Source organism: Erithacus rubecula, assembly GCF_903797595.1.
Source record: "Erithacus rubecula genome assembly, chromosome: 3".
NCBI lineage: Eukaryota > Metazoa > Chordata > Aves > Passeriformes > Muscicapidae > Erithacus > Erithacus rubecula.
In genome coordinates this window covers 44,205,443-44,232,242 of record NC_136689.1, presented here as the reverse complement: position 1 = coordinate 44,232,242, position 26,800 = coordinate 44,205,443, and the positions used below count along the sequence as shown (strand labels likewise).

The 26,800-nt window shown below is 42.1% G+C and overlaps 1 protein-coding gene across 1 annotated transcript; it reads left to right on the top strand.

Annotated features, from left to right (window-relative positions):
• The first annotated feature begins 1,212 nt into the window (after positions 1 to 1,212).
• CDCP1 (CUB domain containing protein 1) lies at positions 1,213 to 25,842 on the top strand. The gene is made up of 9 exons (XM_079302620.1): positions 1,213 to 1,445; positions 13,292 to 13,495; positions 14,802 to 15,158; positions 16,453 to 16,821; positions 19,017 to 19,244; positions 19,925 to 20,305; positions 20,627 to 20,989; positions 22,219 to 22,300; positions 23,459 to 25,842. Exons 1-9 carry the CDS (start codon positions 1,370 to 1,372, stop codon positions 23,907 to 23,909), a joined length of 2,511 nt encoding a protein of 836 aa, XP_079158746.1. The 5' UTR covers positions 1,213 to 1,369; the 3' UTR covers positions 23,910 to 25,842.
• The last annotated feature ends 958 nt before the right edge of the window (positions 25,843 to 26,800 follow it).

Genomic DNA, 26,800 nt, shown 5'->3' with positions numbered 1-26,800 from the left:
GTAGCATCAGATCTGATTCAAGACTCTCAAAAGCTCTCTATTCTTCCTCATGTGAATGTAAAACTATCCGTTCATTTCTCTGCAGACATATAACCAACTGGATTACTTTCTTATTTGCACTATCCTTCTCTAAAGGCTGACCTTTTTCTAGACATATTTTCTTTTAACTGCATATTCTTTGTTAATATGCATACTATGCAGAAGAACACTGAAAAATAGATTTATTTACAAAAGAGGTGTAAAGATCTCCCAGGAGAGCCAAGTATCCTTGCTGCCAGCTGAAATCAGCAAGAGCAGCGTCTTCTCCAAAGCTCAGTGTCAAATCTGTAACAGGCTGTGAATTTCTGATCCCATTTGGACTTTTCTCCTTCTTTGAACATGAATATTCCTGAGTACATTTCCATACATTCCTATTATAGCCAGGTGCTGCTGTGAGCCAGTACAAACGTAGTGGAGTTTTGTAACGATATTGCCAAAGAAACAAATGCTCCAAAGCAACTGCATGGGATTAGTAGGAGATGAGATGTCTAACGTTAGTAAGATATTTAGTCATTGGGTAAACATCTACTCCGGACCACGTCATGATGGTTTCTGTTCAGTTTTCCCTTGCAAAGTCTCTCAGTATTTAATAAGCAGGTTACAAACTGCTGTTCGCTGGGAGAAATCTACTTCTATCTGAAACGTGGCACTTCCAAACATAGAATGGTTTGGACTGGAAGCGACCTTTAAAGGTCATCAAGTCCAAACCCCTTGCAATGAGCAGTGACATCTTCATATAGATCAGCTTGCTCCGAGCGTTGTCCGACCTGTCTGTGAATGTTCCCAGAGATGCAGCATCCACCACTTCTCTAGGCAACCTCTGCTACTCTTTCACCACCGTCATCACAAAACATGTCGTCCTAATATTTAGTCTGAATCTGCTCTACCGGTTTAAAATCATTACCCCTTGTCTGAGCAAAAAGGTCTGGCCCCAGCTTTAAGTCCCCTTTAAGCACTGAAGCTCAGAGATTCTTTGGCAGGCAAAGGACCCGGTAACACCTCCGAGGGAGAGCGGGAAACTTGGTGACCGACAACTCAAACCCCTTCCGGAAAGTGTAAATGATGTCGGAATGGACAGTGAAAAGCGTTTAGGGCAGGAATAACACCTCTCTGCCAAGGACCCTCACCCCCGTCGCCCCGCCGAGCCGGCTCCACCCCGCCAAGCCAGGGCCGCGCCGGAGGCAGCGCCCGGGCGGGGACGAGCCGGGAGGAAGAGGAGGGATTTCACCTGCCCGGCCCGGCCCGGCCTCCAGGTGCGAGGTGGAGCAGGAAGCGGCGGCGGCGCCGGAGGGGACCCGCGCCCGCCTCGGCGCCGGGCCCCTGCGGGGAGATGGCGGCGGGCCGGGCGCTGGCCGCGCTGCTGGCCGCGCTCCTGGCCGCCTCGGCGCAGCTAATCCCGCGGGAAGGTAGGGATAGGGACAGGGACAGGGACAGGGGCAGGGGCGGGCCGGCTCCCCCACCCTCGGCAGGGCTACCCCTGTGGCGGATCGGTTCCCCATCACCCCCAGCCGGGGCTCAGCTGCCCATCCCTCCCGCCGCCTCTCAAGAGCCGCCCGGGGCGCGGCTGAGCCCGGGCTCGCTTTAGTTGGCGGCACCGTAGGCGAGAAACTCGTGGCTCTGCCTTTATCCTCGTGTGCTGCTGCTGATTTAATAACTATTAGTTATTTAAAAGTGGTGGGGTAGAATCGCATCCGTAATGTTTGTGCGATGGGACATTTCAATTTTGGCACTTCTAGTCAGAACGCTCCCTTTTCTTTCTCTTGGAAAATGCTAACAAGAGCTTTACATCCTCGCTTGCTGGAGTATTGATTATGAAAGTAACTTCACGAAGTCCTTTTTCCTGGGCGCCAGAGGGGCAGCTGAATTCTCTGTAAAGAGCAGAAGCTCCTTGGACTGCGTTCTGTGTTGGATCTTGCAGTTGTTCAAGTTTTTCAGCAGAGAACGATATTATTTCTATAGAGCAATGGGTGAACTGTAGATGCAGGGAAATGGGATAGCTTATATGCTCATCTGAGCTAGATGGTTTAATGCTCGCTACCAGCTCTGCATCTCTTGAAATTCCTGGATGCTTGTTGAAATCCCATCTAACTCTGTGTGCGACTCCAAAAGAATTCCATTTATGAACACAGGGACAGTGTGTGATGTTTTCCTCAATCTCTAAAGCTGATTGATTGCAAAAAATGCCCATCCTCAAGTCTAAACAGTTTAACTGCTATCAGTAGTCCTTTAAAAGGCTCTTGAAGTATGAGTCCTTGTGTATAAAATAATTGGTGAATTATTTGAAGTAACTGTAAGTTGCCTAAAGAGTCTGTGAAATTTGTGCCTTTTTAATATTTCTGTTACCTTTAGCTGCACTGGTTCTGCTGAAGTGGAGTTCAGACCATTATACATGCAGAATGTTTCCTTTGAGATTGGGCAGCCCTGAGGTTTAAGTTTCAAGCTGTGCAGTCTTTTAAATAAAATATTTGCATTTAATGTATTGCCTCTGAGCTGAGTGAATAACAGCAATTTGCCTCTCTAAGCTTCTTCAAAGGAAAAAGAGAGAATATAATGCTGTTTAATAATTGTGTTTTGTTGCCACTGATGGTGGCCCTTCCTACTTCCTTCAGTCCCTTCCTTTCCAGCTGCAGGCTTCTGCCTGCTCCTCAAGCACCTCTACTCCTGTGGGCCAGGTCCTCTGTCATCCTCTCAAAATGCGGTGCCTTCCTCCTCTTTGAAAACCCCCAGTCCCCCAAAAAGGTCAGTCCCAGCTGCCCTGGCAGAACGGGTTGGCAGACTGGAGGTTGTGATGCTGTGAGCAGGACATGAGGCAGAGGGGAATGGTGCCTTCCCAAGTTTGTTGGCACATGTGTCCTTCCTTCCAATGAGAGCTGCTGTTGTTATTGCACAACCAAAACTGTTGGAACATTTCCCTGGGCAAAGGATTGTCCCAAAAGCCCAAGACAGCTCAGATTAAGGCTTTCCTCTGCACGCCTATGTTGTTTGTAATTTTTAAGGAGTTCCTGTTGCACTGATGCTGACATTAGTACTGGCTCTGCTGTTGCTGTGTTTTGGCTTCTCCCCCTCTCCTCGGTTGCAGCTTCCTCTCTTCCAGTAAGGCTGGGTTTAGGCTGGGTGTGCACATGGGGTGTGTATGAGGCACACGTGGCTCTTTGTGGGGAGTGGTGATGATCTGGTGGGGTGGCTGCAGATTTTGGTTTGACTATCTCTAGAGCTGTCTCTTGTCGTCCTTGGTGAACTTCTTTCTTTCTCCTCTCACCCCCTTGCTCAATCCTTTCCCAGCAGGTACAGTTTTCTTGAGATGCAACTTTATGTGTAAAATAAATTATCAAATAAAAGATTGATTCTAATTTATTTCTGGAAAACTACAGAAAGAAGTATTTGGTGTGCTGGCTGTGCACAGACGTGGGAGTGTGAACAGAGTATTGCATATCTGACCTTTGAAAATGTGTTTTCCAACTGAAAATTAGTTTCTTGAGGCACTAATAATGAAGTTCATCAGATTTCTATGCTGTCTATGAAACATAAACGTTTCAGGTTTAAAGTATCCCTATGAATGTGATAAAAATCTGTATATGTATTCCAGATTTTGTCTTTAAAATGTCATTGTTATAATAAGTGAATTTAGGGATAATGCCATGTTGATTCCTTCTCTACCCTCCAGTTATCTTTTTCTTGGCAACTGACTGATTTGAGTCACACATCAGTCTTAACATGTAAAGCTGCTTCATTTAATAAAATAAAAAACCCCAAGCTGTTAGCAGGGTCATTCTGCTGCTCTGACAGGGTATAAATAACTGCCCTGTTTGTTCTCCTCTGAAAGTAAATGGAAACTGGATTATTTCCATTCTGAATCACCATTTATTCATTCGATTGAGACCTCTCCTTTTAAGACTACAACCGATGTACATGTGTTGAAAGTCTGTGGTTTTTTTTTGCTTGCGTTAATGTCATTATCAGTCTGGAGTGCTAACTTTTTACTCTCTAGAAACGAATGTGTTTATAGTAAATTATTTATAGTGTGTCTCAGTTTTGGTACTACTACCTTAAATTCTCCACCAGAAAATATCTTTATTTTGTTTTCTTTTCACAATTCCAGAACTTTGTGTGTTTGAGATGTTTGTTTTTAAGAGGTGGGTCTTGTCTGTGTGTTTTTCATTTGTCTGTAAGTCTACTTAAGTCTACAAGGGATGTAGAGGTGATGGGAAGGCTTGAGTGAGTGTGTGAAGTAATGGGAATGTGAAAATACTTGAGGATTGCTGTACTGAGCTGAATTTATTGTCCATAGCAGCACAAATAGTGCTTCCCTCTCCCCCTGCTCCCACTAGACATCCTCAGTAAGGTTGTTGCCTCTGGAGTTGTGTGAATTAAGTCCCTCCAAGAGCTGTACTCTTGGTCCTGGGCTTACTCATACCCAAAACTGGAAGCACCAACATATAGCAGCCACTTGGCTACAAAGTGGCCCAGGAGAGAAGAAACAAATGAGATGAGCCTGGCTCCTTAAACGGTTGGCATCTTTTTTGTGCCTGGAGTTGTCATTTGATGTGGTGGCCAAAAATTTGTCAGCCAAAAAATAATTAGGGGAAAGCATGCTGAAAAGAATTATTTCTTGGCACTGATTCAAGGCAAAGAACTAGTCAAGGGAGAAACAAGGTGAGAGAATTGGAGGCTGATGAATCTCATGTCCAGAGTACCACTATGGACCTGGGACATGGAGAAAGTTATTTGTTAGCTAGAAGGTTGTGCTCCTCTCATTTTTTATTGCAATTCTGTGTGTTATCCTGCTATGCTGTAATGAAAGGATCTAGATAGAAATCAGGGCTTGCTCTATGAAATAAGGGAAGAACCTTTCCCCTGCCTGATATCAGATATCATTTGGGTCAGCTTGTTAATTGCTTATATGAATTATCTGCAAACAATGTTGGAAGAGAAAAAAATGTAGGAGAAAAACTACTGAAAAATAATCTGATTTCTTGAAATATGTAATAGCAGCAACAATATTTTCACAAATAAATGTTGCTGGGGTTCAGTTTATTAATGTAACCCTTATCACCCAGCCTAATTGCTATTTGTACTGGCATATGTTAAATGAAATGCTTGTGATCCACAACTGCCAAACCCTCAGTCTTAGGCAGAGGCTAAGCAGCTTTGCACTTAGTGCATTCCAGAAATACTTCAAATTTGAAATAATCTGAGGAACCATCCTGTGCTAAGAGCAAAGTCAAGATATTTTGGCTTTACCTGTGTTGACTAAAGCTGTGGGTGACAGGAGCATGGCATGTTTGCAGATTAGTGTAGATGATGGCTGAATAGCTCCTTTCTCTGTATTGATCCCATTACGGTTTGCTTTTTGTAACTGCTGATGGCAAAACCTGACCTTCTTCTGGTCCTGGGCAGAAGAGAAGTGAATGTGCATGGAGTTGTACCCCTTTGTGTTGTGGCCAGGGTGGGATCAGTGGTGGTGCTGGATTATTCCTGGGGCTGTGGGGGAAGCTGGGTGCTTCTCACCACTGCCATGAGTGGAATGTGCCTCTGATCTGAACTGGATCTTACAGCAGCAGAGTCCTCCTGCTCTCTTCTGGGGGCTCCCTGGAGCTCTCCCTTTGGGTGTTTTCTGGCCTTGGTGTCCTTGCATGAGCTCCTAGAAAGACTCAGCTGCAGCAAAGCATGTATTAGCTAGAGAATATGGGGAAGATAGCCTTGGATGCCAGTTTTGATCTAAATGAGCTCTTTTTTTGACTACTCTTGTAAGCTTCTGTTAAAATATTTTTTTAAAATCTGCACCTTTAATAATTTCTGTAATTTATAAACCTTTTCCCAACTGAGGGAAAAACCAAAGATATCACTTTAACAAAGCACTTCCAGCAGTTTCTGGGGCAGCATCCAACTCACTGATGCTGCTCAGGTTTCTCTGTCAAACCTCAGCTCTGGAGAGGACAACACACCCACTGAAGCAGGGGTTGGCTTGTTGGAACCAAACCATTAACCAGTTCCTGAAGAGCAGCTGCTGACTTTTGGCGCTCTCCTAGTAGGATTCAGCCAAGAGAGCCAGGTCACCATCCCTTGATTCGTAAACTTCTCAAATCTCTTGCAGATGCTACCATACATTTTCTTCTTGCTTCACATCTGCTTGTGCCACCAGGGTGTGAAGAAAAGGATGAAAGGATGTGGGCTGGGCTGCACTTGTAAATTGTTGGCTGCTGGCTTTTACATCAGAGCAACATCTTGAGTTTGTGTATTGGCTGGTGACAGAGGTGAGGGTTTGCTGCCTGCAGCTGAGCCAGCCTGGTGTGGATAGTACTGATGGGACCTCCTGGAAGACTTTCAGGAAGACCTTCAGCTGAAGAATTGTGCCATAGTGTCTAGCAGATATGCATTTCAAGTATGTTAGTAAGATCTAGTCTGCCTGTGAGTGCCTGGACTACCATTACTGTGGAAAAAGGGATTTTTTATTTTGTTTTTTAATCTATCTCCTGTACAGGGGATAAGGTCTCTACTTTGCCTGTTGGACACTTTTTAACAACTATCCACAAGAGTGCCATAGGGCAGCCTGCTTTGAGCTGTGTCTTTTGATTTCTTGGGGAGCAGAGTGAGTGCGGTTACTTGATGTCGGATCAAACCCTTCTTTTGGGAGATAGGATAAAGCTGGCATTCTGGAGTTGGCCCTGGATTTTCTGGGTCCCTGGCTGTGAGAAAGAGGAGAGAACAAGATTTGAGGAGTGGAAAGAGATGATCAGGAGTTCCTCAGAAGTGAGAGACTTAAGAGCTGACTGCAGGATGTTTGGCATGGGAGGGATCCCTGATTGCGAAATGTGCTTTTACACCTTTGTTAACCAGAGCCAAGACTGAAGAGCTGCTCAGACATGCTCTGAGATGTTGTCCTCTTGCTGGCTTAAATCAAGGTAGGGATAAAAACTATGCAAGTGAACACCCCTTTGATCAAGGGAGGCTCCTGCAGGGATGTTCTCCAGCCAGTGTGACATTTTCTTCTCAAGCTGTGCAGACACACGTGTCAAACATTTTATACATTGTATGCTGGCGGTCAGCTCGTGGTCAGGGTTTGCTGAACTCTCCATCTCACCTCTGCAGAAGCAGCAACACTTCATATCTGTAAAATAATAATTAGAAAAAGGCAGCTCAGGGTCAACAGTGCCTCTTTCCCACTTGTGGTGAAAAAAGCTTCTTTTTAAAAAATCTATCACGCGAGTTTATATTAGTGTCTTAATTATCTTCCAAAAGGGTTCTAGAGAGAGCAGTTTAAGTACAGAAATATGGGGTGGGTTCCCCCCTTCCCCCCCCCCCCCCCCCCCCCGGTTATTTTGAATCTGAAGGTACTTTACTCCTGTTAGGCATTTCAAATTAATGAATTAACAACTTTTGAGCGAGCAACCTTCTTGGCCTGGGGTGCTGACAGATCTCTCTGAACTGTGCTGGAATGGCTTGTAATATCACTATGCCAGAAGTGTCTGCCCTTCCTCCCTGATGAGGAGGGAAATTTGTGACATCTCGCCTGCTTTGCATCCCCATCCTGGCTGTCAGTTCAAACAATCAGTAGAGATTAGAGCACTGTTTTGTGATGGCTGAGGAGTGGGTATTCTCCCCCAGGTACCCTTTCCTGAGGTGTGGTTACCATGGCATAATAGCGATTGGCAGCATCTATCTCTAAGAGTTTACAAGCTTTTACATTTTATCCCTGGGATTTTCTGGGTGATTTCCTGAAAGTAATCCTTTCACCAAATATGGACCTTATATCCCAGACAAGTGTGGTGGTGGAAGACAGGTCCAGACAGGAGGAGATGATCATGTAATGTAGAGAGTAGTTTATATTTAAATGAAGAAGGCTGTAGTTTGTGATGGTGCTTGTGATCTCTATTTTGCTGCTCACAGCACTGTTCAGGAGGTGAGAGGAGTCCAAACAGTGTGTGGGTCCCTGACTAACTTTGCTAAGGGCTTGAAGACTTTGAAGGCAGTCACCTGGATTACATTGCAGGTGAGACTGGAGGAGTGGATGATGCTTGGGCAATTGGCTGCTGCACTTGAACTGGAGAGTTGAACAGAAATTGTCAAAGATGTTAATAAGACAGGTAGACAGGAACTGAGTTGGCAAAGCAGGGAGATGTTTGCTCTTTCAAGTATTACTTGATGTGTTTTTGGCCAATTTGAGTGAACTGTGCAGTGGATTGTGTTTAAGGTGATGCATCACCACACTGAGTTACTGTGTTACACCCCTTGCTTCCCACCCTCTTGCCATGACTCTTGCAGCAGATCCTGTGTAGTGGAATAACCTCAGCAGGCTCTGAGTGTTCCTGCAGGTCAGCATCCCTGCAAGGGCTTGAAGAGGCAGTGAGCCTCCAGGAGAGCTTGACAAGCTGTAGAGGCAAGCAGCATCCCTGTGCTGTCCTGGTCCTGAGCTGGTAGCACAATACACTGCAGGGAGCAAGCCTGTTCTCTGGAGAGGCATGTTGGTTGTGTGGGTTCAGATCCCCCTGGGGCAGAACAGGGGTTTGGGTAGAGGTATTTCATAATCAGAGCAAGCTGCTGCTACTTGTCTTGTGCAGCAGCCCAGCTCCTCCAGCTCATGAATGGTGGCTGAGTCAGCCCCATCCAACTGGGTTTCTGTAAAAATGGCTGTCATAGAACAAGCCTGTGATTTAACCAGAATGAGCAAACCAAGAGTTTTTATACATAATTCTGGATTAAATTAGCAACTGCAGTTTTGTTGTGGATTTTATTTTCTTGGTCCGTCTGGGGCTTTTTTGATTGTTTTAATTCATCCACTCAAGTCGTGGAACAAGCCATAGATCCTTATGGTAAATTACTGCAATAAAATGCAGCTGTCAAGCCAAAACTAGTTGGACTCTGTTCTAGCTCCTGCTTTGTGTAGCAAGGCACTTTACATAACCATAAAAATTGCTGCTCTGCAAGTCCTTTGCTTGTGTATACATACACATGCTCTGTGTGAGTGCTACAGCCCTGACTATTCTCAAACTGTCTTCTACATTGCACCTCCTCTTGTACAGGAAAAATGTGCTTTTGACATTTGTATATACATGTTAAAATTACTATGAGGTTGTCATATGCAAACGCAGTAAATCAGTTTAGGCTCAACTCTCTGGAATGATTGAGCTTGTTTTACACTATACAGTTTTCTTCTAACCCCAGCAGAAGAGCTCTGAGCACTAACATCAAAGTTTGGCAATATCATACTTTAAAGAAAAAGCTGTGTTTGTGCAGAGAGGAATATTACTCTGGTAATAGAGGGATGCTGTGATGAGACAACTCTCATGAAGGCACATTCTGAAATGAAGATGAGCAGTAGAAAAATCCAGTTGTGGAAGGGAGGGTGTAGATTGAGATTAGGGCAGTTGATGAAATATCCAAGGGAGGCTGCAAAACTGTAATTGCTTAGAGAAAGAAAGAATAGGGTGAGATCAGCTGTCTGCATCAGCTATGAACCAGCTCAGACTGGAGGCTTTACCTCTAACATCTTCTAGCTGAACGATTTCATTGTTGTATAGACAGAGATGAGATCCAGCTTGGCAATGCTTCCTCATATTGGTTTGGATATCCTATGTGTCATCCCTGCTAGCAGCAATAAGGCATGGCAATTGCTTCTCTTCAAGAAATGTGTCCAGTAATCCTAATAAAAAGGCATGGAGTGGGAGTCACAGACAATGACAGATTACTGTGAGTCATGAGGAGACTCACTTGTGGTAATAAAAACTCTCCACTAAAGGTGCTCTTTAAGTAGTTTCTCTATCGTGCCACTCATGTGTGGCTCTAGTTTAGGGAATTTTAACCATTTGTTACTTTATTTTTAATTACTTTGAAATCACTGTTTATACTTTCTGCATGGTTCTTTTGTTCTACTTTTCCTATTCAATTTGATAGTCTAATGCAGCTTAGCACATCCCTAGCAGCTGGCATTACAGCACACTCTTATTTCTTGGCCAAAATTATTATCTGTGGGTTTTCATCTGTGCAAGCTATTTGTTTATGCAGTGAAAGTGTATATTCTCATGTGGGCTTCTAGCAGACAACTTTGCTGGCCTAATTTGATATAGATCTGCATCCTTCTTGCCTACTGCTGGGATGATATATTGATAATTGAAAACATTTTCTGTGATTTTGGTCCTATTGAGGAAAGCTGAGGAATTGAATAAATCTATGCTGGAAAATGATATTGAGCTGACAAATATTTGATATTCTTGCAGGTAGGTCAAATGAGGAATATGGTCATTAAGTCAGAAAGAGGAGGGGAAAGGAGGGAAAAAAGCCCAGGCAGCAGAATTTGGGTCTTTGGAGTGCTGGGGAAGACTATACTTTGTTTTGACCCTTGTAGGAATGCTTTGCTTATTTCAAAATGTTGAAAATTTCTGTTCCTTGGTTTCAGCTCAGGATATGTATTTGTTTTAATCTAAAACTGGTCACATGCTTAAGGCAATGCTTAAATTTAATTCTCATGACTAAAAACTAGTGCTGTATTTCAGCATGTGGTGGAGGAATGCTGGCTGTTGGTTTTCCTGGGCTCTGTCCTGCCAGGTTGGCCATATGGCTGTGTAGTCCCAGGGATGGAGAAAGGAACAGTACTAACTGTTTGAGTAAAGAGTTAGAAACAAACTTTTCAGTAATACTATAAACTTACTAGTATGACAATTACCATGTGCAAGAATTAAGTTTTTGTCATAGTTATTAATTATTTGGTTTATGCCATTAACACTTCATATCTGGATGACTTAAACATCAGAAAAATTATGACCAACATGGTCAAAGGTATTTTGTGCACTAAGTGTTGTAAATAAAAACAAGACAACCCAAAAAGAACCAGAGGTATGGGAAATAGAACTCTGGGCTAAGTGGGACATAGTTGTTTCACTTTCTCTTCTGGAGACTGCTTCCTTCTGAGAAATGAGGAAGAGCAGCACTGGCTGCTTGCTTGGCTTTATTCTCTTCCCCACCCCATGGACATTGCCCCTCCAATTGTCCCCTGTGTATTAGAAGGTCATTGTAAAGGCAGTTCCCAGACTACACCATCATCTTTTTTACTTCCTCAGGAAAATCCATATTGAAAACCTCTGCAGAAGCATTTCTAAGTAGGAACACAGATGTAAGGTTTGTGAGCCATTGGAAGAGGTAGGAGAATTCAGCATAGGCTCTCAGGTCACAGGGAACTGTCCCATCACTTAAAAGCTGTAGGAATGTTACTCAGTGACCAGGTACTCATTAATGGTATTCCATGGTTGGCAAACTTGTGGTTAAAAATATGTGCTGCAATTTGTCAAGCCTTGTGGTGTTTGAGATTTTAATTTAAAACTTTAGATCCTGGAGGTAAAATAGGTAAGGCAGTTTCAAGGACTTGATAAGTTTTTTTGACTCCAAGATTGTGTAGAAAAGCTGCAAAAAGGCTTAAGATCAACAGAAAGATAAACACATCATGGGGTATGTCTTTGAGTACTCTGTTCTATTCTGCCCTACTCCCCCAGCAGTGGGATTTTTGATGCCTGGCATTGCCAAACCTGGAGCTGCAATGTTTCCATTGGCAGGGATGGGCTGTGCTGACTGCTCAGTCCCCTGGGATTTTGCAAAGCATTGCAGTGAAAGTCAGGCCCTGCAAAACCATGAGATTCCTGTAAAAAATCAGGAGGTTTTTAAACCTCTCTTCAATAGAACAGATGGTTTTTGAGTGAAATTAAGTCACTAATGCAATAAGCTGATTTCAGCAATTGCAGTGACTGAAGTTTTGAGCTGGGTAGATATGTTTGTTGAGGGTCTCTGGTGTGTTTTGTGTGCCTTCAGAGGGCTCTGCTGATCAGGGGTTCGTATGGTGTGTTCAGCCCCCACAGCCCCACCAGGTGAGCCTCTTCATGTCTGATCACCCCTGCACCAGCAGCTGGTGTGGACCAGACTGGAGCTCCAGGGATGGTGAGCAGTTGGACAGAGCCTGGGGCATCCTGCAGATGTGTGTGAGCCAGCTATTCTCCTAAACCTTCCTGACATGCTGCCTGTTAATTGAATGGCTTCAGGGGCCCCCTCAAGGGAGCTGCTCTGCCAGTTTGCCAGTGCATAAATCTGTTTTTCATTGAGGTTAATGAGCATGAGGATTCCCAGCCTGATGTATGGGCAGAGCTTTGTCATGAGCCCTGTGTGATGTCCCACTCAAGAGAGAGATGTTTTTGAATCGAACTCCGGGTACCTTTATTTCCAGATCTCTTACTATTTTTTTATAGGCATGATTTTTTTTCTCATATACACAAAAAGCACAAGTGCTGTAGACACTGTATCTTCCATACACTGGAACAAGGAATGGATAACAATGAAAACAAGCAGCAGAATGTCCAGTCTGTACTCTCTAGTGTGTTATATTTTAGAAGACAGTCAGGTTTGAGTAATTTTTTTGATAAACTGCTACCCAGAAAATAGAAGATTATTCAATTCAATCAATTATTCAATGAATAATTGATGATTATTCAATTATTCAGTGGCTCCAATATTTCCTATGAGAGCTACTCCTGCATATGGCAGTACTTGAGGATAAGTTGAAATCTGAAGTATTTCCCAAAAGCTGTGAATCAGTGATGATTGTGTCAGGGATGGAGAGGAGATGTCCAAGCACACACAGTCTGTTTCAGGCCACAGATGCCTTCTGTGCTGGTGAGGGGCACTGCGCAGACATCCTGTACCTTCAGGGAATGAGCTGTGAAGGGTGGGGAGAGTGGGAAGGGGCCATGACTGCACCTAAAAATATCTATTGGTATGTGCTTTTGGTATTGCTGCAGTACCTCATCTGGCCTGCAGTAATTGTTGAGGTGTACACAGAAATTCATGTGTTACTCCATTGTCTGTGATTAAAGTGGAAGCCCTTTTTTTTGTTTGTCTGCTGAATAAACTTCCTGAATTGAGTTGTGACTTGTTGAGTGCCTTCAGAAATGAAACGGGCTGTGACAACAAAAAACAGGAGAACAAAAATCTGAAAGGAATAACTGAGCTGCTTTTTAAATGGGAAATAAATGACACTAGTAAGGGTAAATTGGAGCAGAACTGATTCTGCACAAATTTCCTGTATATGTCTCCTGGGCACATGCAGCAAGCATATTTTTATGTTGTCCATGCTGGAAGAGAGGAGGCATTTTCTATTGGTACCACAGCAGAGGGTCCTGAGACCGTGGATGCTGATATTCCTTCTGACACTGTGGGGCTGTGTGGAGAGCCTGGTGCTACTCATGTTCTAGTAACAAAACATCTCTGTTCTTAGTTTCTTTTACAGTCTCTCTTCATAAAGCGGACAACACCACAGTTACGATTAAACTGAAACCTGGTCTTTTACCAAGCTGTCGAATCCGCATGAAAAATGTCTTCAGGACTGAACTCAAGATAACACCTGGGGAGAATGTGACTTTTACCTTCACCTGTAGTACTCCAGAGAAGTATTTCATCATGGAAATCCAGAAAAATATTGGTAAGATAAAGATTTTTGATTTTTCCCCAGTGGTAGTTTTCCTCCAGTAAAACCACGTTTTTTTTCCCTGCTGCTGTATTAAGGTATATGCCATAATCTTAGGTAAGGAGAAATCTTTGAGCACTGATAAATAACCTTGAATGACTGCTTCTAGTATGCAAGCTGGAGAAGTCTGTATTGCAACTGGCAGAATTAATGTTGACTTGGCTGTGTTGGAAACAGCTAGAAGACAGTTTGCTGCATCAATTCCTTGCTGCCTTTCCTTTTCCCACAATTCATAAACTCATCAAAGAATCTTTTTGTTCCTGTCAAGAGCTTCTGAACACTCATAATAATATATTATGTGTTTGATGAACAGCTTGGTTGTGTCTGTAAGGACAACAGAAACATTGAAGACCTGCACGTGTTTCTTTATCTTTAATGAATGTTATTGAAGTCAAGAAACTGTAAATTCAGAAGGGTAACTAAAGCTCCTTCTGCTTTGAATGTTATTATCCCTGGTGTATGTACTCTTGAATGGTATGAACACATGCTACTTCTCAACTAGATCCCAAACTTCATTGGGTATTCAGTCTTTAATAACATCTTCATTATTTTTGGGGTGATGTTCAAGGATAATTTTCTTCATGTTTTGGAGTTTTATTCATATGATTCATGCAAATAGTAACACTCACTGTATCTCATATATTTGCAAGACACGCTTGTGTTATTTTTTCTTTTAAGCCAAAGCCTAGATATGGATTAAAATATACTTATTTTGAGTGTCAATCAATTGTTTGGATTTTTCAGATAAAAGTTTTCTGGTTTTCCCCCAGAATCCTGCAGGGGCAGTTGTTGTCATTCATCTGGGCACCAAGGGAACAAAAACACAGTTCATGGCAAGCAGTAAAAAATTTAAAGATGAATGATTTGCCAGGAACTCTCTGAGTGACCTGTGATAAAATGGGCTCTCTAGATTTTCAGCTCTCTTGACATTGCATTTCTCCCTTTTGCCCATTCAGACTCTGCCCTATTCACTAAATACCTTCCAAATTCTTCAGCAAACAAGGCGGAACACTAGGGACAATGAATCCCTCCTGTTAGTCAGTCTGACTAAAGCAGGTTTATCCTGTCTATTCTGTGGGCTGGGAGTCTTCTTTGGAGACAGCCTGTGACTGTGTTACAGGAGTGTCTTTTAGTGCACGCAGAGCAAAAGATGAGTGCAGTCTAAAAATTGTGATAATAGCAAGGAAGGGGAAGTATCACACTCCCCATTTAATGGAATGCTTTCCAGAGTGTATAACAGCTTTTCTCTCTCTGCATTTAGACTGTGTGTCAGGCCTGTGTCCCTTTGGAGATGTTCATCTTTACCCACTGGGACTACCTCGCCTTAACAGGACTTATAGCTGGGACGTGAAGGCAAGTACAAAAGCTGGACTTGAGCTAAAGTTTTCTACCTCATGGCTACGGCAGATTGAACCAGGAGAGACGTGCCCAGACTCTGTTAGCTACAATATCAGCAGCTGTATTGATAAGGCCATGGTCAACATTGGCACCTTCTGCAGGAATGGATCTGTGTCTCGCATCAAGCTGCTGGGAGGAGTTTTCATGTCCCTGCACCTCCCGTGGCACTTGCCTCTCACCACCTCAGGCTTCAACATAGCCAACAGGTCTTCCATAAAACGTGAGTATGGAGTAGTGCACCTGCCTCCTGCAGATTGCAGCAGAATCTATTTCAACCTTTCTTCACAGCTAACCTTCTGGTTTTGGTGCTCCTATCCCTAACTCCTTTCTACTTCATCTTTTCTGGAAACTATTGTTGTATGATTTTTAGTTTGGTTAGATGGTGCTCTTCTGAACTCAAAGTATCCTAGTTTCATCGATCATTAATTATGGAAACTGTTCTGTTGCTGGTTTTGGTGTACATTAATAATTTTAAATCTATTTAAACTTACTAAAACTTAAACATAATTGCTTTCTTGTTTTTGTGCATTCAGCTAGGTGAGACTAGGTAGTATAATGAGAATGAGACAGAGTTTTTTGCTGGTTGCAATGTGTAGTTGTTTATTTTTTAAAAAGTTTCTTTAACTTCTGGAGCCTCAAACCAATGCATGTCTTCAGAAGAGGAGTGTGGGAAAAAGTGAAGCAGTGCTGGAAGGCATCTGAGGCTGCACAAATACATTTATCTGTTTTAATCTGCACAGTAACTTAAACTGTTGTATAATAATCTTCCTAAAATACCTGGAATATTATGTGGCAATCAGTGGTTTACTTTGTGATGTCATGACAAATCTTGCTCTGTACTTGAATTCTAGTGTTGTTGCTATCAGGTTCAGGCTTCTAGAACATGAGTGTTTTGTAATTGCTGGCGCTCCACACAGTAGCACATCATCACTGGAGTCCTAGAGTGGGACCATAATCTCTATGTACCCCACTTCACAATGCCAAGTCATCCAAGGATAAAGTGCCTTACATAGTCTGCACTGTTTACATTAGTGTTTTATTATGCCTATATGAGGCTGTTTGCTGGTGTGCTTTTGTTATATTTAGGAGGTATTTGTAAGGAGAGCTACGTGCTGCTATAAAAGCTTACGTCTTTTGTTTCCCAAAACCCAGTGAAGCAGAAGCAGTTATCAGGTTGTGTGTTTGCTCTTGCAAAGCCAAATGTAGAAGTAGGAATTAGGATCTTGCCTTTGCCAATAATAAAGGCTTGTCTTTCAAGCATGTGCTTGAAAGGTTAACCTGCTAGACTGAAAATGCGGTATTAGTACATTCCTTATCTTTTCTGTAATTGAAGACATAAGAATCAACTCAAGTATATGTTTTAGTCTGAGCATTTTGTAATAACCTAACCTGTAGTTGCAGTGGGTGATCTCACTGTCAAAATAAAGTAAGTCTGCCTCGAGGGTGCTACATTATCAGTGTGTCTTCAGTAACTGGAACTTGTTTGATATTTTGTGATTTCCTCCCTGTTTCAGGGTTATGCATCATTGAATCCATTCTGAAGGGGGAGTCTTCAATCACCCTGATGTCCCCTAACTACCCGCTGGGCTTTCCAGAAGATGAGCTCATGACATGGCAGTTTGTGATTCCTTCCAACATGAGAGCAAGTGTGTTCTTCCACAACTACAGCCTCTCCAACTGCGAAAGGAAGGAGGAGAGGGTGGAGTACTACATCCCAGGCTCCCCCAGCAACCCAGAGGTGTTCAAGCTGAGTGACAGCCAGCCTGCCAATATTGCTGGCAGCTTCAATATGTCCCTGCAGGGCTGTGATCAGGATGCCCAGAACCCGGGCATTCTTCGCCTGCTCTTCCAAGTTGTTGTTCAGCACCCGCAGGTTGATGAGAGTAAGTACCTGCCTGCCCCTTCTGTTGCTTTTGCTTACAGATGTCTGGACTGAGCACCACAAAGGAGAGAAATACTCTTTCTTGTTATTTTCCTTGAACTTTGGTTCCTCTGTGATTTTAAGGAGGTTACCAAGCAATGCTGAAACCTGTTTTATTGCCCAGGGCACCACTGGCCACCAGTACAGCAAGGCGAGCAATGATGGTGAAATTTGCAATTTGCAATGGAATATTTAGTGCTGCTTTATTGTTTTATATCATAACTTATAAATGGAAGCTCCTTTCCCTTTCCAGCACCTGAATCATGTAATTGAAAAATGCCTTTAAGAGTTTTTCTTTCAGACATAAGACTCAATATTTTAAAGATCGTTTTTAAAGTGTGAACCCACTTTTTTGTTCCCTACATGAGCAGTTGCACTTAGCAAGGTGAAACCCGCTGTCACAGTAGGTAGCAAGATCTGTGGCATTAACTGGTGAATCGAGAGATGTAAAATTGTCTCTGTATTGCTAATGACATCAATATGCATCTTCCTTTTTTCCTTTGAGTTTTATTTTGCTTTCTATAGGAGGTTAAACATCAAGTTCAAGTGTGAAGAAGTCACATTAAACACGAAAGTTGTCAGTAAGATATTCCACATAATAATAATATCCTATACATATTTAGATCTTTACATTTCTTTCTCTATACTGAGAAAATTTTTTTTTTGCTTTCTAGCCCCAAATTCAGGTTGGTTTAGCACATTGACTTGTAATACCAGAGCATTTCTCTAAAAGCAGAAATAAAAGGCATTTGTAGGAGTCAGCCATGGAGTTAGTGATGTAGCCCTCTGACTTTATAGTTCTGACCTCAGTTTGAGGTGGAGGTTAATAATCAAGGTGCACTCATTACAGAAGAGCAGGTGGATGAAAGTCCACACTTGACTGCCACTGTCAGGAGCTACTTAGGGGCTTTCTAAGTAATTTAAGAGAGAATAATGTTTGAATGGCTTGTGCCCTGAAGCCACATATCCAAAAAGGATCTGTAGCATCTCACAATTACAATTCTTTGTTCTTTGTCTGTCTAGCCTGATTTGGTTTATGAACAGCAAATCCTCACAGAATTGTTTGCATTTATTGTGTGTTGCATCTTGGAAGCCAGGCAGAATGAAAACATTCTATTCAGTTAAACAGCTTTATCTCCCTTCTTTTTTGGAAATCAAAAAGAATTTTAATATATTTATGGCCAGTAGACAAGACGATAATCACATAAAAAATTAAACCAGGTTGTCATTCAGTGAATGAAATGCAAGTAATAAACCACTTGGATTTAAGAGACAACAGTGGTTTCTCTAGGGATTTTATAGGATTTCATGATTGATTTTTGTAGTTATATAAGTTCCATCAAAGATTCAAATTCAGCCCTCAGGTTGCCATCTGCAACATTGCTCTTATTAAAAATGTATTGGTATCTGCATATTCTCAAAGCTTCCCAAACATTTGGGTATTCCACAGCTGTCTGTGGTGCTTGTCATTAAATAAGAAGAAAATATAGCTCATTACAGTCACAGTAACTTCTTGATCTAACTCTCTTCCAGTGTTTAGCTGCTGCAGGAAAAAACATGCTGAAAAATGATAACCTTGCAGTAGGAGTCCTATGTTACCTGCTTGGTTGTGTCAATGACTTGGATAATTCCATTTGACCACTTGCCTTTTTGCTTGCCTAATTTCCAACATAGGAGAAAACTATTTTATTCACCTTTTGTGTATGAATTTGAGATCTGTAGCTAAACCTAAAACCAGAAAATTAAGAGTAGTAATAGAGTATGTGTATGTGTATACTATTTTTCCTCACTGTCCTTTGTAGAATCATTGAATGGTTTGGGTTGGAAAGAACCTTAAAGATCATCCAGTTCCAAAATGCCCTGCTATGGGCAGGGACACTTCCACTAGGTCAGTTTGGGTTTTTTTTGACATCAGAGAGAGGTGCCTTATTAACAGCACCAGGATGTTGCATGGATCCAAAATCTATCTTTCCTCACGACAGTGAAACTTTATGAACTACACTTGCATTTTTTTCTCTTTCCTTCTATTTCCTCCTTCCATATGTTCCAAGTGTTTGCTGTAACAGCTGCTTGTATAATGGGGCTAGGAGGTGAAGGAAGTTCTGCTTCACACTGTGCTTCTTGCCTGTAATTGCTCTGGGGTGATTTTTGTTGCAGATGTCACCCATTTGGTCGACCTGAGCAAGGAGAAGAACATGACTGTGACAATACACGTGGAAGGGTGGCCTAGCCACGTCCCCCTCATGTCTGAGCCCATATGCCTGATCTGCAAGGATCCTCGCACCTGCGACCGTGTCCTGACTTTAACTTCGGGATCTATCTACAGGATTTCCTTTCTGTGCAAGGACTTGTCCCGGCTGAGGATCACAGCTGAAAAAGGCATAGGTATGGCAAAAGTGGCTTGATGCTGTTTCTTAGGGAATGCTTTTGCATGCTTTTCCCCAGGGGTCAGCCAAAGCTTTGGCTTTAAGTGGATTGAGGTTGGAAACCAGGTGTTGGCCAGCTGGGAGATCGTTGCAGTGAATCTGGATGTGACCTTGTTCAGTACACCGTTCTAGCTTTAAAAATAGAAACTACACAGTTATTCTTAGAAGGGAAGAGATAGAAGTCACCTAAGTCACTGCAAATTATGGAAACAGAGCCAGAGAGCCATAAATCTGACCATGAAAATGCAGGACCAAGATTGCCATCTGGAGTGCCTCTTATTCTGCATGCGTGTCCCCTTGATGTGGGATTTTCCCAAATGCTTCCAACTACAAATAGAAAAGAGATTTAAAGTATCTGTGCCTTAACTAGTCTGCAGCAATGTCCCAGTCAGCATGTATATCTTGAGTGAGGGCCTTTGAATGTGTTTTTGTTTGTTTCTTTGGTGTCCTGCACCTTTTAAGGAAAGCTCTTTAAATACAAACAATACATGTTTGGATAAAAGTTACTAAAAGAGGATATTTTCTTAGGTAAATGCTTATCTGGGTCTGTAATGCAAATCTGGCAGTACTCTGCATGTGCCCAGGTATTTACTGTGCAAGAAATATCTAACCCTCGGGATTTTGTTTTTGTTTTTGCAGGCTGTATGGATATTCGTTTCTGTCAGAGGAAGATCTATTCCCTTTCAGTGCCCAAGGCTATTACCCGATTGCCAATTAGACTCTATAAGTTTATTTGGAAGCTCTTGGCTACCGATATGATCAATGTAGAAATTACATCTCTGTCCTTGAAACTTCAGCAAGATGTCCCAGAGCAGAGGTGCAACACAAACTACAGTTACAGCATTGTTAGTGCCACCCCAGAGACAAAGCTGAATCTTGGTGTATTCTGTCCCGGTGGATCTATTGAAAAGATTCAGATGAGGAATAATATCACCATATCCTTAAAAATGTTTGGTAAAGGATTAATCAATGAGTCTGTCCCTCAGGATCTGAAAATGTCTTTTGTGCCACATATTAAAGGTAAGGTAATCGGTTTTATACTGCTTTGCTGTACGGTGATAGATCTCTCAATAGGCTTATTAAAGTACATATGGATAAACAGAAATTAAGAGTTCAATCCTATAGCAATGACTCTAGGACTAGACTCTAGAATCAGTCTTTATCTGAACCTGTGATGTGGTTTATTTTGGGAAGAGAGAAGGATCTTTGCATTCCAGGCAGTGGATAGTTGATTGTAGCAAATTCCGCAGGTACCTCTGTGTTTATTGTGATAACGCTAATGTGGGAAAGGACAATAATTGTCAAAACTAAATTTTCTTTTCTTCTTTCCCTTTGCTACAGATGAGTGCATGTTCACTGTGAGTCCAAACCCAAAAGCTGAGGTTTACTTGCAGACTCCCTGGCCTTACGGTTTACCTCCGTACGTTTCCATATCGTGGTTCATCGTGGTGCCCAGCCAGCAAACTGCCCGCCTCGCCTTCTCCACAGACCGCATGGGCATTGCCTGTGAGACGGGCCGTGCCTTCGTCAACATCAAGGAAGAGACTCTGGGGGCAGAGGAGATCGTGCGCCGTGAGGATGAGCTCCTGCCCCAGCCCCGGAACATGCACCACAACTTCTGGGTGAACGTCTCCAACTGTAAACCTGTGGATAAGACCCCGCTGACCTTACAGTTCTGGGTGACTTTTGCTGACAAGCAGATAGGTGAGTTCTCTAAGGTCATGGTGGTTTGTTTGCTTCTTGTTTCAGTGTTTTCCCTTGAGGTGACAGTAATGGATTATGGACCATCAGGGAGTGCCCGTTTGTAGGCAGTCTTGAAATTCCTGCCTTTGGAAAAGGCTGTCCCTCGGAAACTTCTAAGAGTTTCAGCTGGGTATTTCTAGGAACTGGGGAAGAAAAAGAGTTTTAATGAGTACAGTGTTTTGAGGGGCAGTAGGTGTGTTTCTGGGCTTTCTTTCATTGACACAAGAAGTGGCAAGGATTGAGGTAGCAAGACTACGTTTAATTTTTTTTTTTTAATTAATTTGGCTTTTAAAATTGGAGATAACAGACGGAATGTATAATAAGATCAAGTAATGTTTTTCCCTTCCAGGGTCACAGACCTAATGAACAACTTGGGATTTGATTATGCAAACTTATTCATCCAAGTAGTCCTCACTTCATGTTAGCAGTTCAATTAGTCTCAGTGTTCACATGAGCAAGAAATCCTCCCTAGGACAGGTCTGACCATTTAATAGAGATTGGGCCCTGACTGCTAGCAGCAAATTCTGTGTTCATATTCTCTTTCATCTCCCTGAAACATAAACATTGAAAAAAAAAAAAAAAAAAAGATGAGGGGGCATTTTTAGGGTAGGCTTTCCTTATGTAAATTTGCTTCACATTTGCACTTTCTAATTTTTTAATATATTTTTTAAATCTGTACTTCTTTTGAAACTTTCAGCATTTTTCTTTTGTCATGCTTGGGCTTCCCTGATCAATTTTATCACTCCTAGAAAACCCCAGGTCAACACAACCTGTGTGTTTCAGAGGAAAGGATGGTTTTGAGCAGAAACTGTGGAAATGTCACTATTTCTTCTTTTGAATCCTTCTCTGTTTCTTTCTTCTTTCATTCCTTGCCTTTTCAGTCAGAGACATGTGAGGTGCTGCAGGTAAGTTTAACAGTGCATGAACTGTGTCAAAAACTCTTGGAGGTGGGTGGTTTGGTTGGGGTTTTTGATTGTGCTCCACTGCAAACAGCAGAAGTTTGTTGTTGCTTGGCCTCCAGTCTCTTGGAAATGGCTTGTGTTGCTCTGTGCCAAGCATAGATAAGGAACTCCTGCTCTGCCAGCAGCTGCTATGCTTAGAAGCTCTTAAAGGGGTTCAAACCCAGACAGATTTTAGGAGATAGGTGTTCCTTCTTTTGCTCAGTGTCTTTATTCCTTGTCTGTTTGCAGACCTTGGAGTCATACTTGGTGTGGTGGCTGGGGCTGGAGTTCTGACAGCGATTGGACTGACTGTGTACTGTGTTAAGAAGAAGTAAGTTCATAATTTAGCATGTGTAACTTAGCAAGAAGGCATTTTGGGAGAGCTGCTGGGCCCTCTGTTTCATGTGTTGATATCCTTTGAACCAGGATCTAAAGCATGAGGAAGGCAATGGTGCTGGAAGTAGTGTGACCCCGGGAAATGCTTCTTTACTCTAAACTGGCTAACTTCAAGACCAGAGCAACATTCCTGGAGTCACATTACTTCAACCTGCAGAGCACTGCTTACCTTGCCCTTGAGTGCAGGCTCTTGGGTGTACTGTAAGTCAGGTGTTGGTTGGACCTCCCTGCAACGTGGAATTCCCATGAATGTGGCTGTTGCATGCATGACTCGACTCAAGTTTTTGTTCAAAGAAGCTGTGAACTCACACAGATACACCAAGAGCTTTCTTTCATCTGCACAGCCTCCAGCAACTTCTAGAGTTTGCACATCAAGTGGGAGCAATTTTTTGTGAGATGAGCCCTTGGGGAGAGAAGTGGGTTGTGCAAAGCTTACATGCATGGCATTGCTCATATGAGAAGAGTTTGAAGTCACTGATAGCCTGGGCTTTCTGATACGTGTGTGCTCACTGCTGTCAAGGTGGTTGGGTCCTGAAGCTGTGGGGCTGGAATTTATGTAATTTGGTGATTAATGCAGTTAGGAGCACATTTTCCTGCCACACAGGATAGACTTTGCTAATACAGGCTTAAAAGTCTTCAGTTCAGCCTTTGTTCTTTCCAATTTAGGGATAGTCACTTGGGAAAGCATAATTAAGGAAAATTAATTTCATTTTGACCACTATCTTGTCTTCAGTGATACAGCCTTGTTTTTACAAGGATCTAATGGTCTCTGAGTCTTGTTAATGCCAGTGGATGTTGTGGGACTCAGTACAGTGCACAGCCAGGACCCCAGTGTTTGAGAGACCATTGGAGTTAATCTTGCAAACTTCAGGGTCAGTAGAGCAGCAGTGGGTAATCAGATTGTGTGATTCTGTTAAAAAAGAATGTCTAATCTCAAGAGTTATTTCTCCCAAAATTGTAAGGAAAGCCTTTAATCCAGGTAGGCTGCCTGACACTGTGCAGTTGGGATGAGTGAACAGAAGCTGTCATGATTGAGTTCCAACACACCAAACATGTTGTTCTTGACCTGTTAACAATTTCACCTCTGTAACAGGAAGAAGAAAATCCAGAATCCCATGGTAGGAGTGTACAATGCTAACGTAAATACCCAGATGCCTGGAAAAAAAGGCTTACTTGGAAAAGGGAGGCAGAACAATGAGTCTCATGTCTATGCTGTTATTGATGATGCTGTGGTCTATGGGCATTTGCTGAAAGAGTCCAATGGCTCAGTTGCTCCAGAAGTGGATGTGTACCGGCCTTTTGATGGACCCATTGGTAGCTTGCCACCTTCTCCACCTCCATTCTCCTTCAGAAAAGACATTAAACGCTCTTCTAACGCTGAAGAGGAACCTTCGTCCCTGTTGGACACAGACCAAGACACTTACACGTTTGCTCATCATAAATCAGGGCAGTCAGAGGACAATGGAGATGCAAATAAAAATGGTAAGGGAGATACAAATGTGCCCTTGCTGGAAAATAAGGAACAGGATGGTTTAGTGGAGTAATTTTATGCCATGTATAGCAGTTTTCTGTGGAAACACAGGTGTAAGGACAGTGGCCTAGGAGAAAAACATACTGAAGAGGAGCATTATTTTAAAATATGTTTTTATCTTGTTTTGTTTCATGTGTGTGTTTTCAGTTGTTTTTTTGCCTTTGTTTTTTTAACTTCAGCTGTTAATAGCTTTCAATTTTGAAGTGAACACCTAGTAAACTCAATGCCAGTCAGGACTCTCTGGTGTGAAACAGGTGCCAAAGGTGTGCTTCTGCTTTATGCTATAAGGGCATCAGGAGAGTTAATTCCTAACCACCAGATTAAAACTGGCCCCTGATAGTGGGGAGAGTGTTCTGTCCAATATTTCCTCCTCTCATAAGCCATTATTTGTCTGAGTGTTGGTTGGTGGCTCCTAGAAGATGCAGTCTGCATCACTGTCTCAAGGCAGCTCCAGGTCGCACGCGTCCAGGCAATCTGCTAATATCTGACCAAAGGTGGGGACACCATCCTTTCCATCACTTGCAGCTTGAAAATCCATCAGATTTAGCATGCCAGTGGCTATGTGAGTGTAGTGGAAGGACCATGTATGCTGCCTGGGAGAGCTCTGTGCCTGTAAATCAGTGTGATTCCTTGAGCTTGTGCTCTTCTCCTTCAGAAGATAAGTTTTGGGTTTTCTCTGATTTTTGACTGATGTTGGATTGTACCATAAGAGTTTACACCAAAGACTATGTTATTTGCTCTTTGACAAAAACAATTTCAAAAGTCTAAACCAGTTTGTGGTTCTGTTCAGGTGCCTGTGACATTTACATTTTACTAATACCTTGCACTTTTGCTTCAAGTGAGAGTAAGGATTCAATAAAGAAATAATGATGTGGTCATTCAGCTGTTTACCAGTGCTTCTCACTTCACCTGTTACTAAGGTTTAAAATGCAGGGTAAAGAAAATTGTTTACAGCAGCTAGTATCTCTGAAATGCAAAGAATGAATCCATAAGAAAAGCCTAGTTTTTTTTTTTTGTTTTTTTTTTTTCGGTGTATCAGTCTGAATTTAGCAACCATGTTGTGGGGACAGTTCTTGACTTCTGGCAGAACTTACACTTCAGTTGTCTACCTGCCCCTGAAAGGTATCTCTGGAAATCAAGTCTCATTTTAAGTGCTGCCGTTAGCATGCAGGGGCAGTTTCTGTGCCTTTGACAACACGAGGACAGATTCCTTTGGGAATTAAGTTGCCTTTTATATACATTTGCCTTATCCAGGTGTGCAGTTTACCAAGGCTGTTTGTAATTTTGTGTGCAGCACTAGACTCAACGACTGGAGAATTTCTCTCCAAATACCTTACCACGACTGTTTCTGGCCTAGTGATACGCAGGGATGACAGGAAGCTTTTAGGCAAGTGTTGCATGCAGTGATGCTAAACGCATAAAAATATTTAAAATTCAAATGCCTTTATTAGAAACCTTGCTGTTTACATTAAGTAAAAATGTGGATTTCTTCCTGTGTTAATTATGCTGGCATTGCTCATTGGCTATTTGATTGAGTGTATGTATTTAACAGTGTGTTAATACTGCTTGGACCACTACATAATTCAGTATAAAGTCATACCTGGCACAGCTTTCTGTAGCACAAACACATGCCAGCTAAAAGTGCCTTTAATTGTTTCAGGTATCTTCCTGCTCATTTTTATCACTTTCAATACAGAAATGTGTATTCCTAGATCTCAGGCTACTCACTGGGATTACATATTTCAAAGCGTATTGGATCATTTTGATGTCATTTGAGAACTTAAAAATATTTCTGCAATACTGGTATCAGTTTTTCTCAGGTAACTGAATTGCCAAAAACGTTTTTTATCAGAGTAGTCCAGTTGTGCATTTGTCTGGTCAATGTTCCTCACTTTTGTTTTATTGAATAGTCTGTAAAATAAATTCAAGGCGCTCTCATCCCTCTAGCTCAACTTCTCCCATTCCTTAGGTGAAATTTTTAGTTCATGTTCCTTGTAACCAACATGAAAAAAACATGATGGAGGTTGGGCTTTTATTCACAACCTCTTGATCCTTGAGAATATGATTCTTGTTGACTGATACATTTATGTGTTCTATTTTAACTCAGCTTTTCATGTGGCAATATAAACCTTGGTTTGCAGATGTCCCCAGTCTAAGGTTGACTTTCACTGTGCTTGTTTGGTGTGGTTAAAGAAATGTTTCAGGCACAGATTTCAGTTTGCTTTACATTAAGAAAAAGTTGTGACTTAATTTTTTTTATTAAATAAATAAATAATAATGCTGCTGTCAACTGGAGTAACTAATATATCTCATTTTTTTTTGTGTATGTGTGTGTGTGTGAACTCAGGCTGAAGTATTTTGGTATCTGCCTGTTGGTAGCTGTGCCATCACCCTGGACAATAGAAAGGGGTTTCTAGGGAACCTTGTTTCCTGGGATAATAAACTGCTCTCTATGCACGTCCTTAATCTTGCATAGCCAGTGATAATGCTTTTAATGATTAAACATTAAAGGCAGGTGTTCAGATCATTGAGGAGAAGGGCTGTAAAATATTTGTAGATTTAATATTAAAATAAACAATTCAGCAGTTTCTTAGTAAGGTCGAGATGTTTGTAATTTATTCATGCTCAACGGACACATACAATTGAATTAAAAATTAATTTATTTTCAGGGATAATAGCACATTTTATGAACAGTCCTTCAGGCTAGCAGTTGCCCTTATGGAAATGAGAGAAGTCCATTTTGTTCTAAATATAAACTCATGGAATCACTACATACGGATTGCTCTTTTGGGGTTTTTAAAATTATTTATTAATTTATTTATTTTGGGGCAAGTTTAACCCACATGGAAAATAATGTTTGAAATCCTTAATACTGAGGATCCAAGTAATTGCTGGGGATGGATC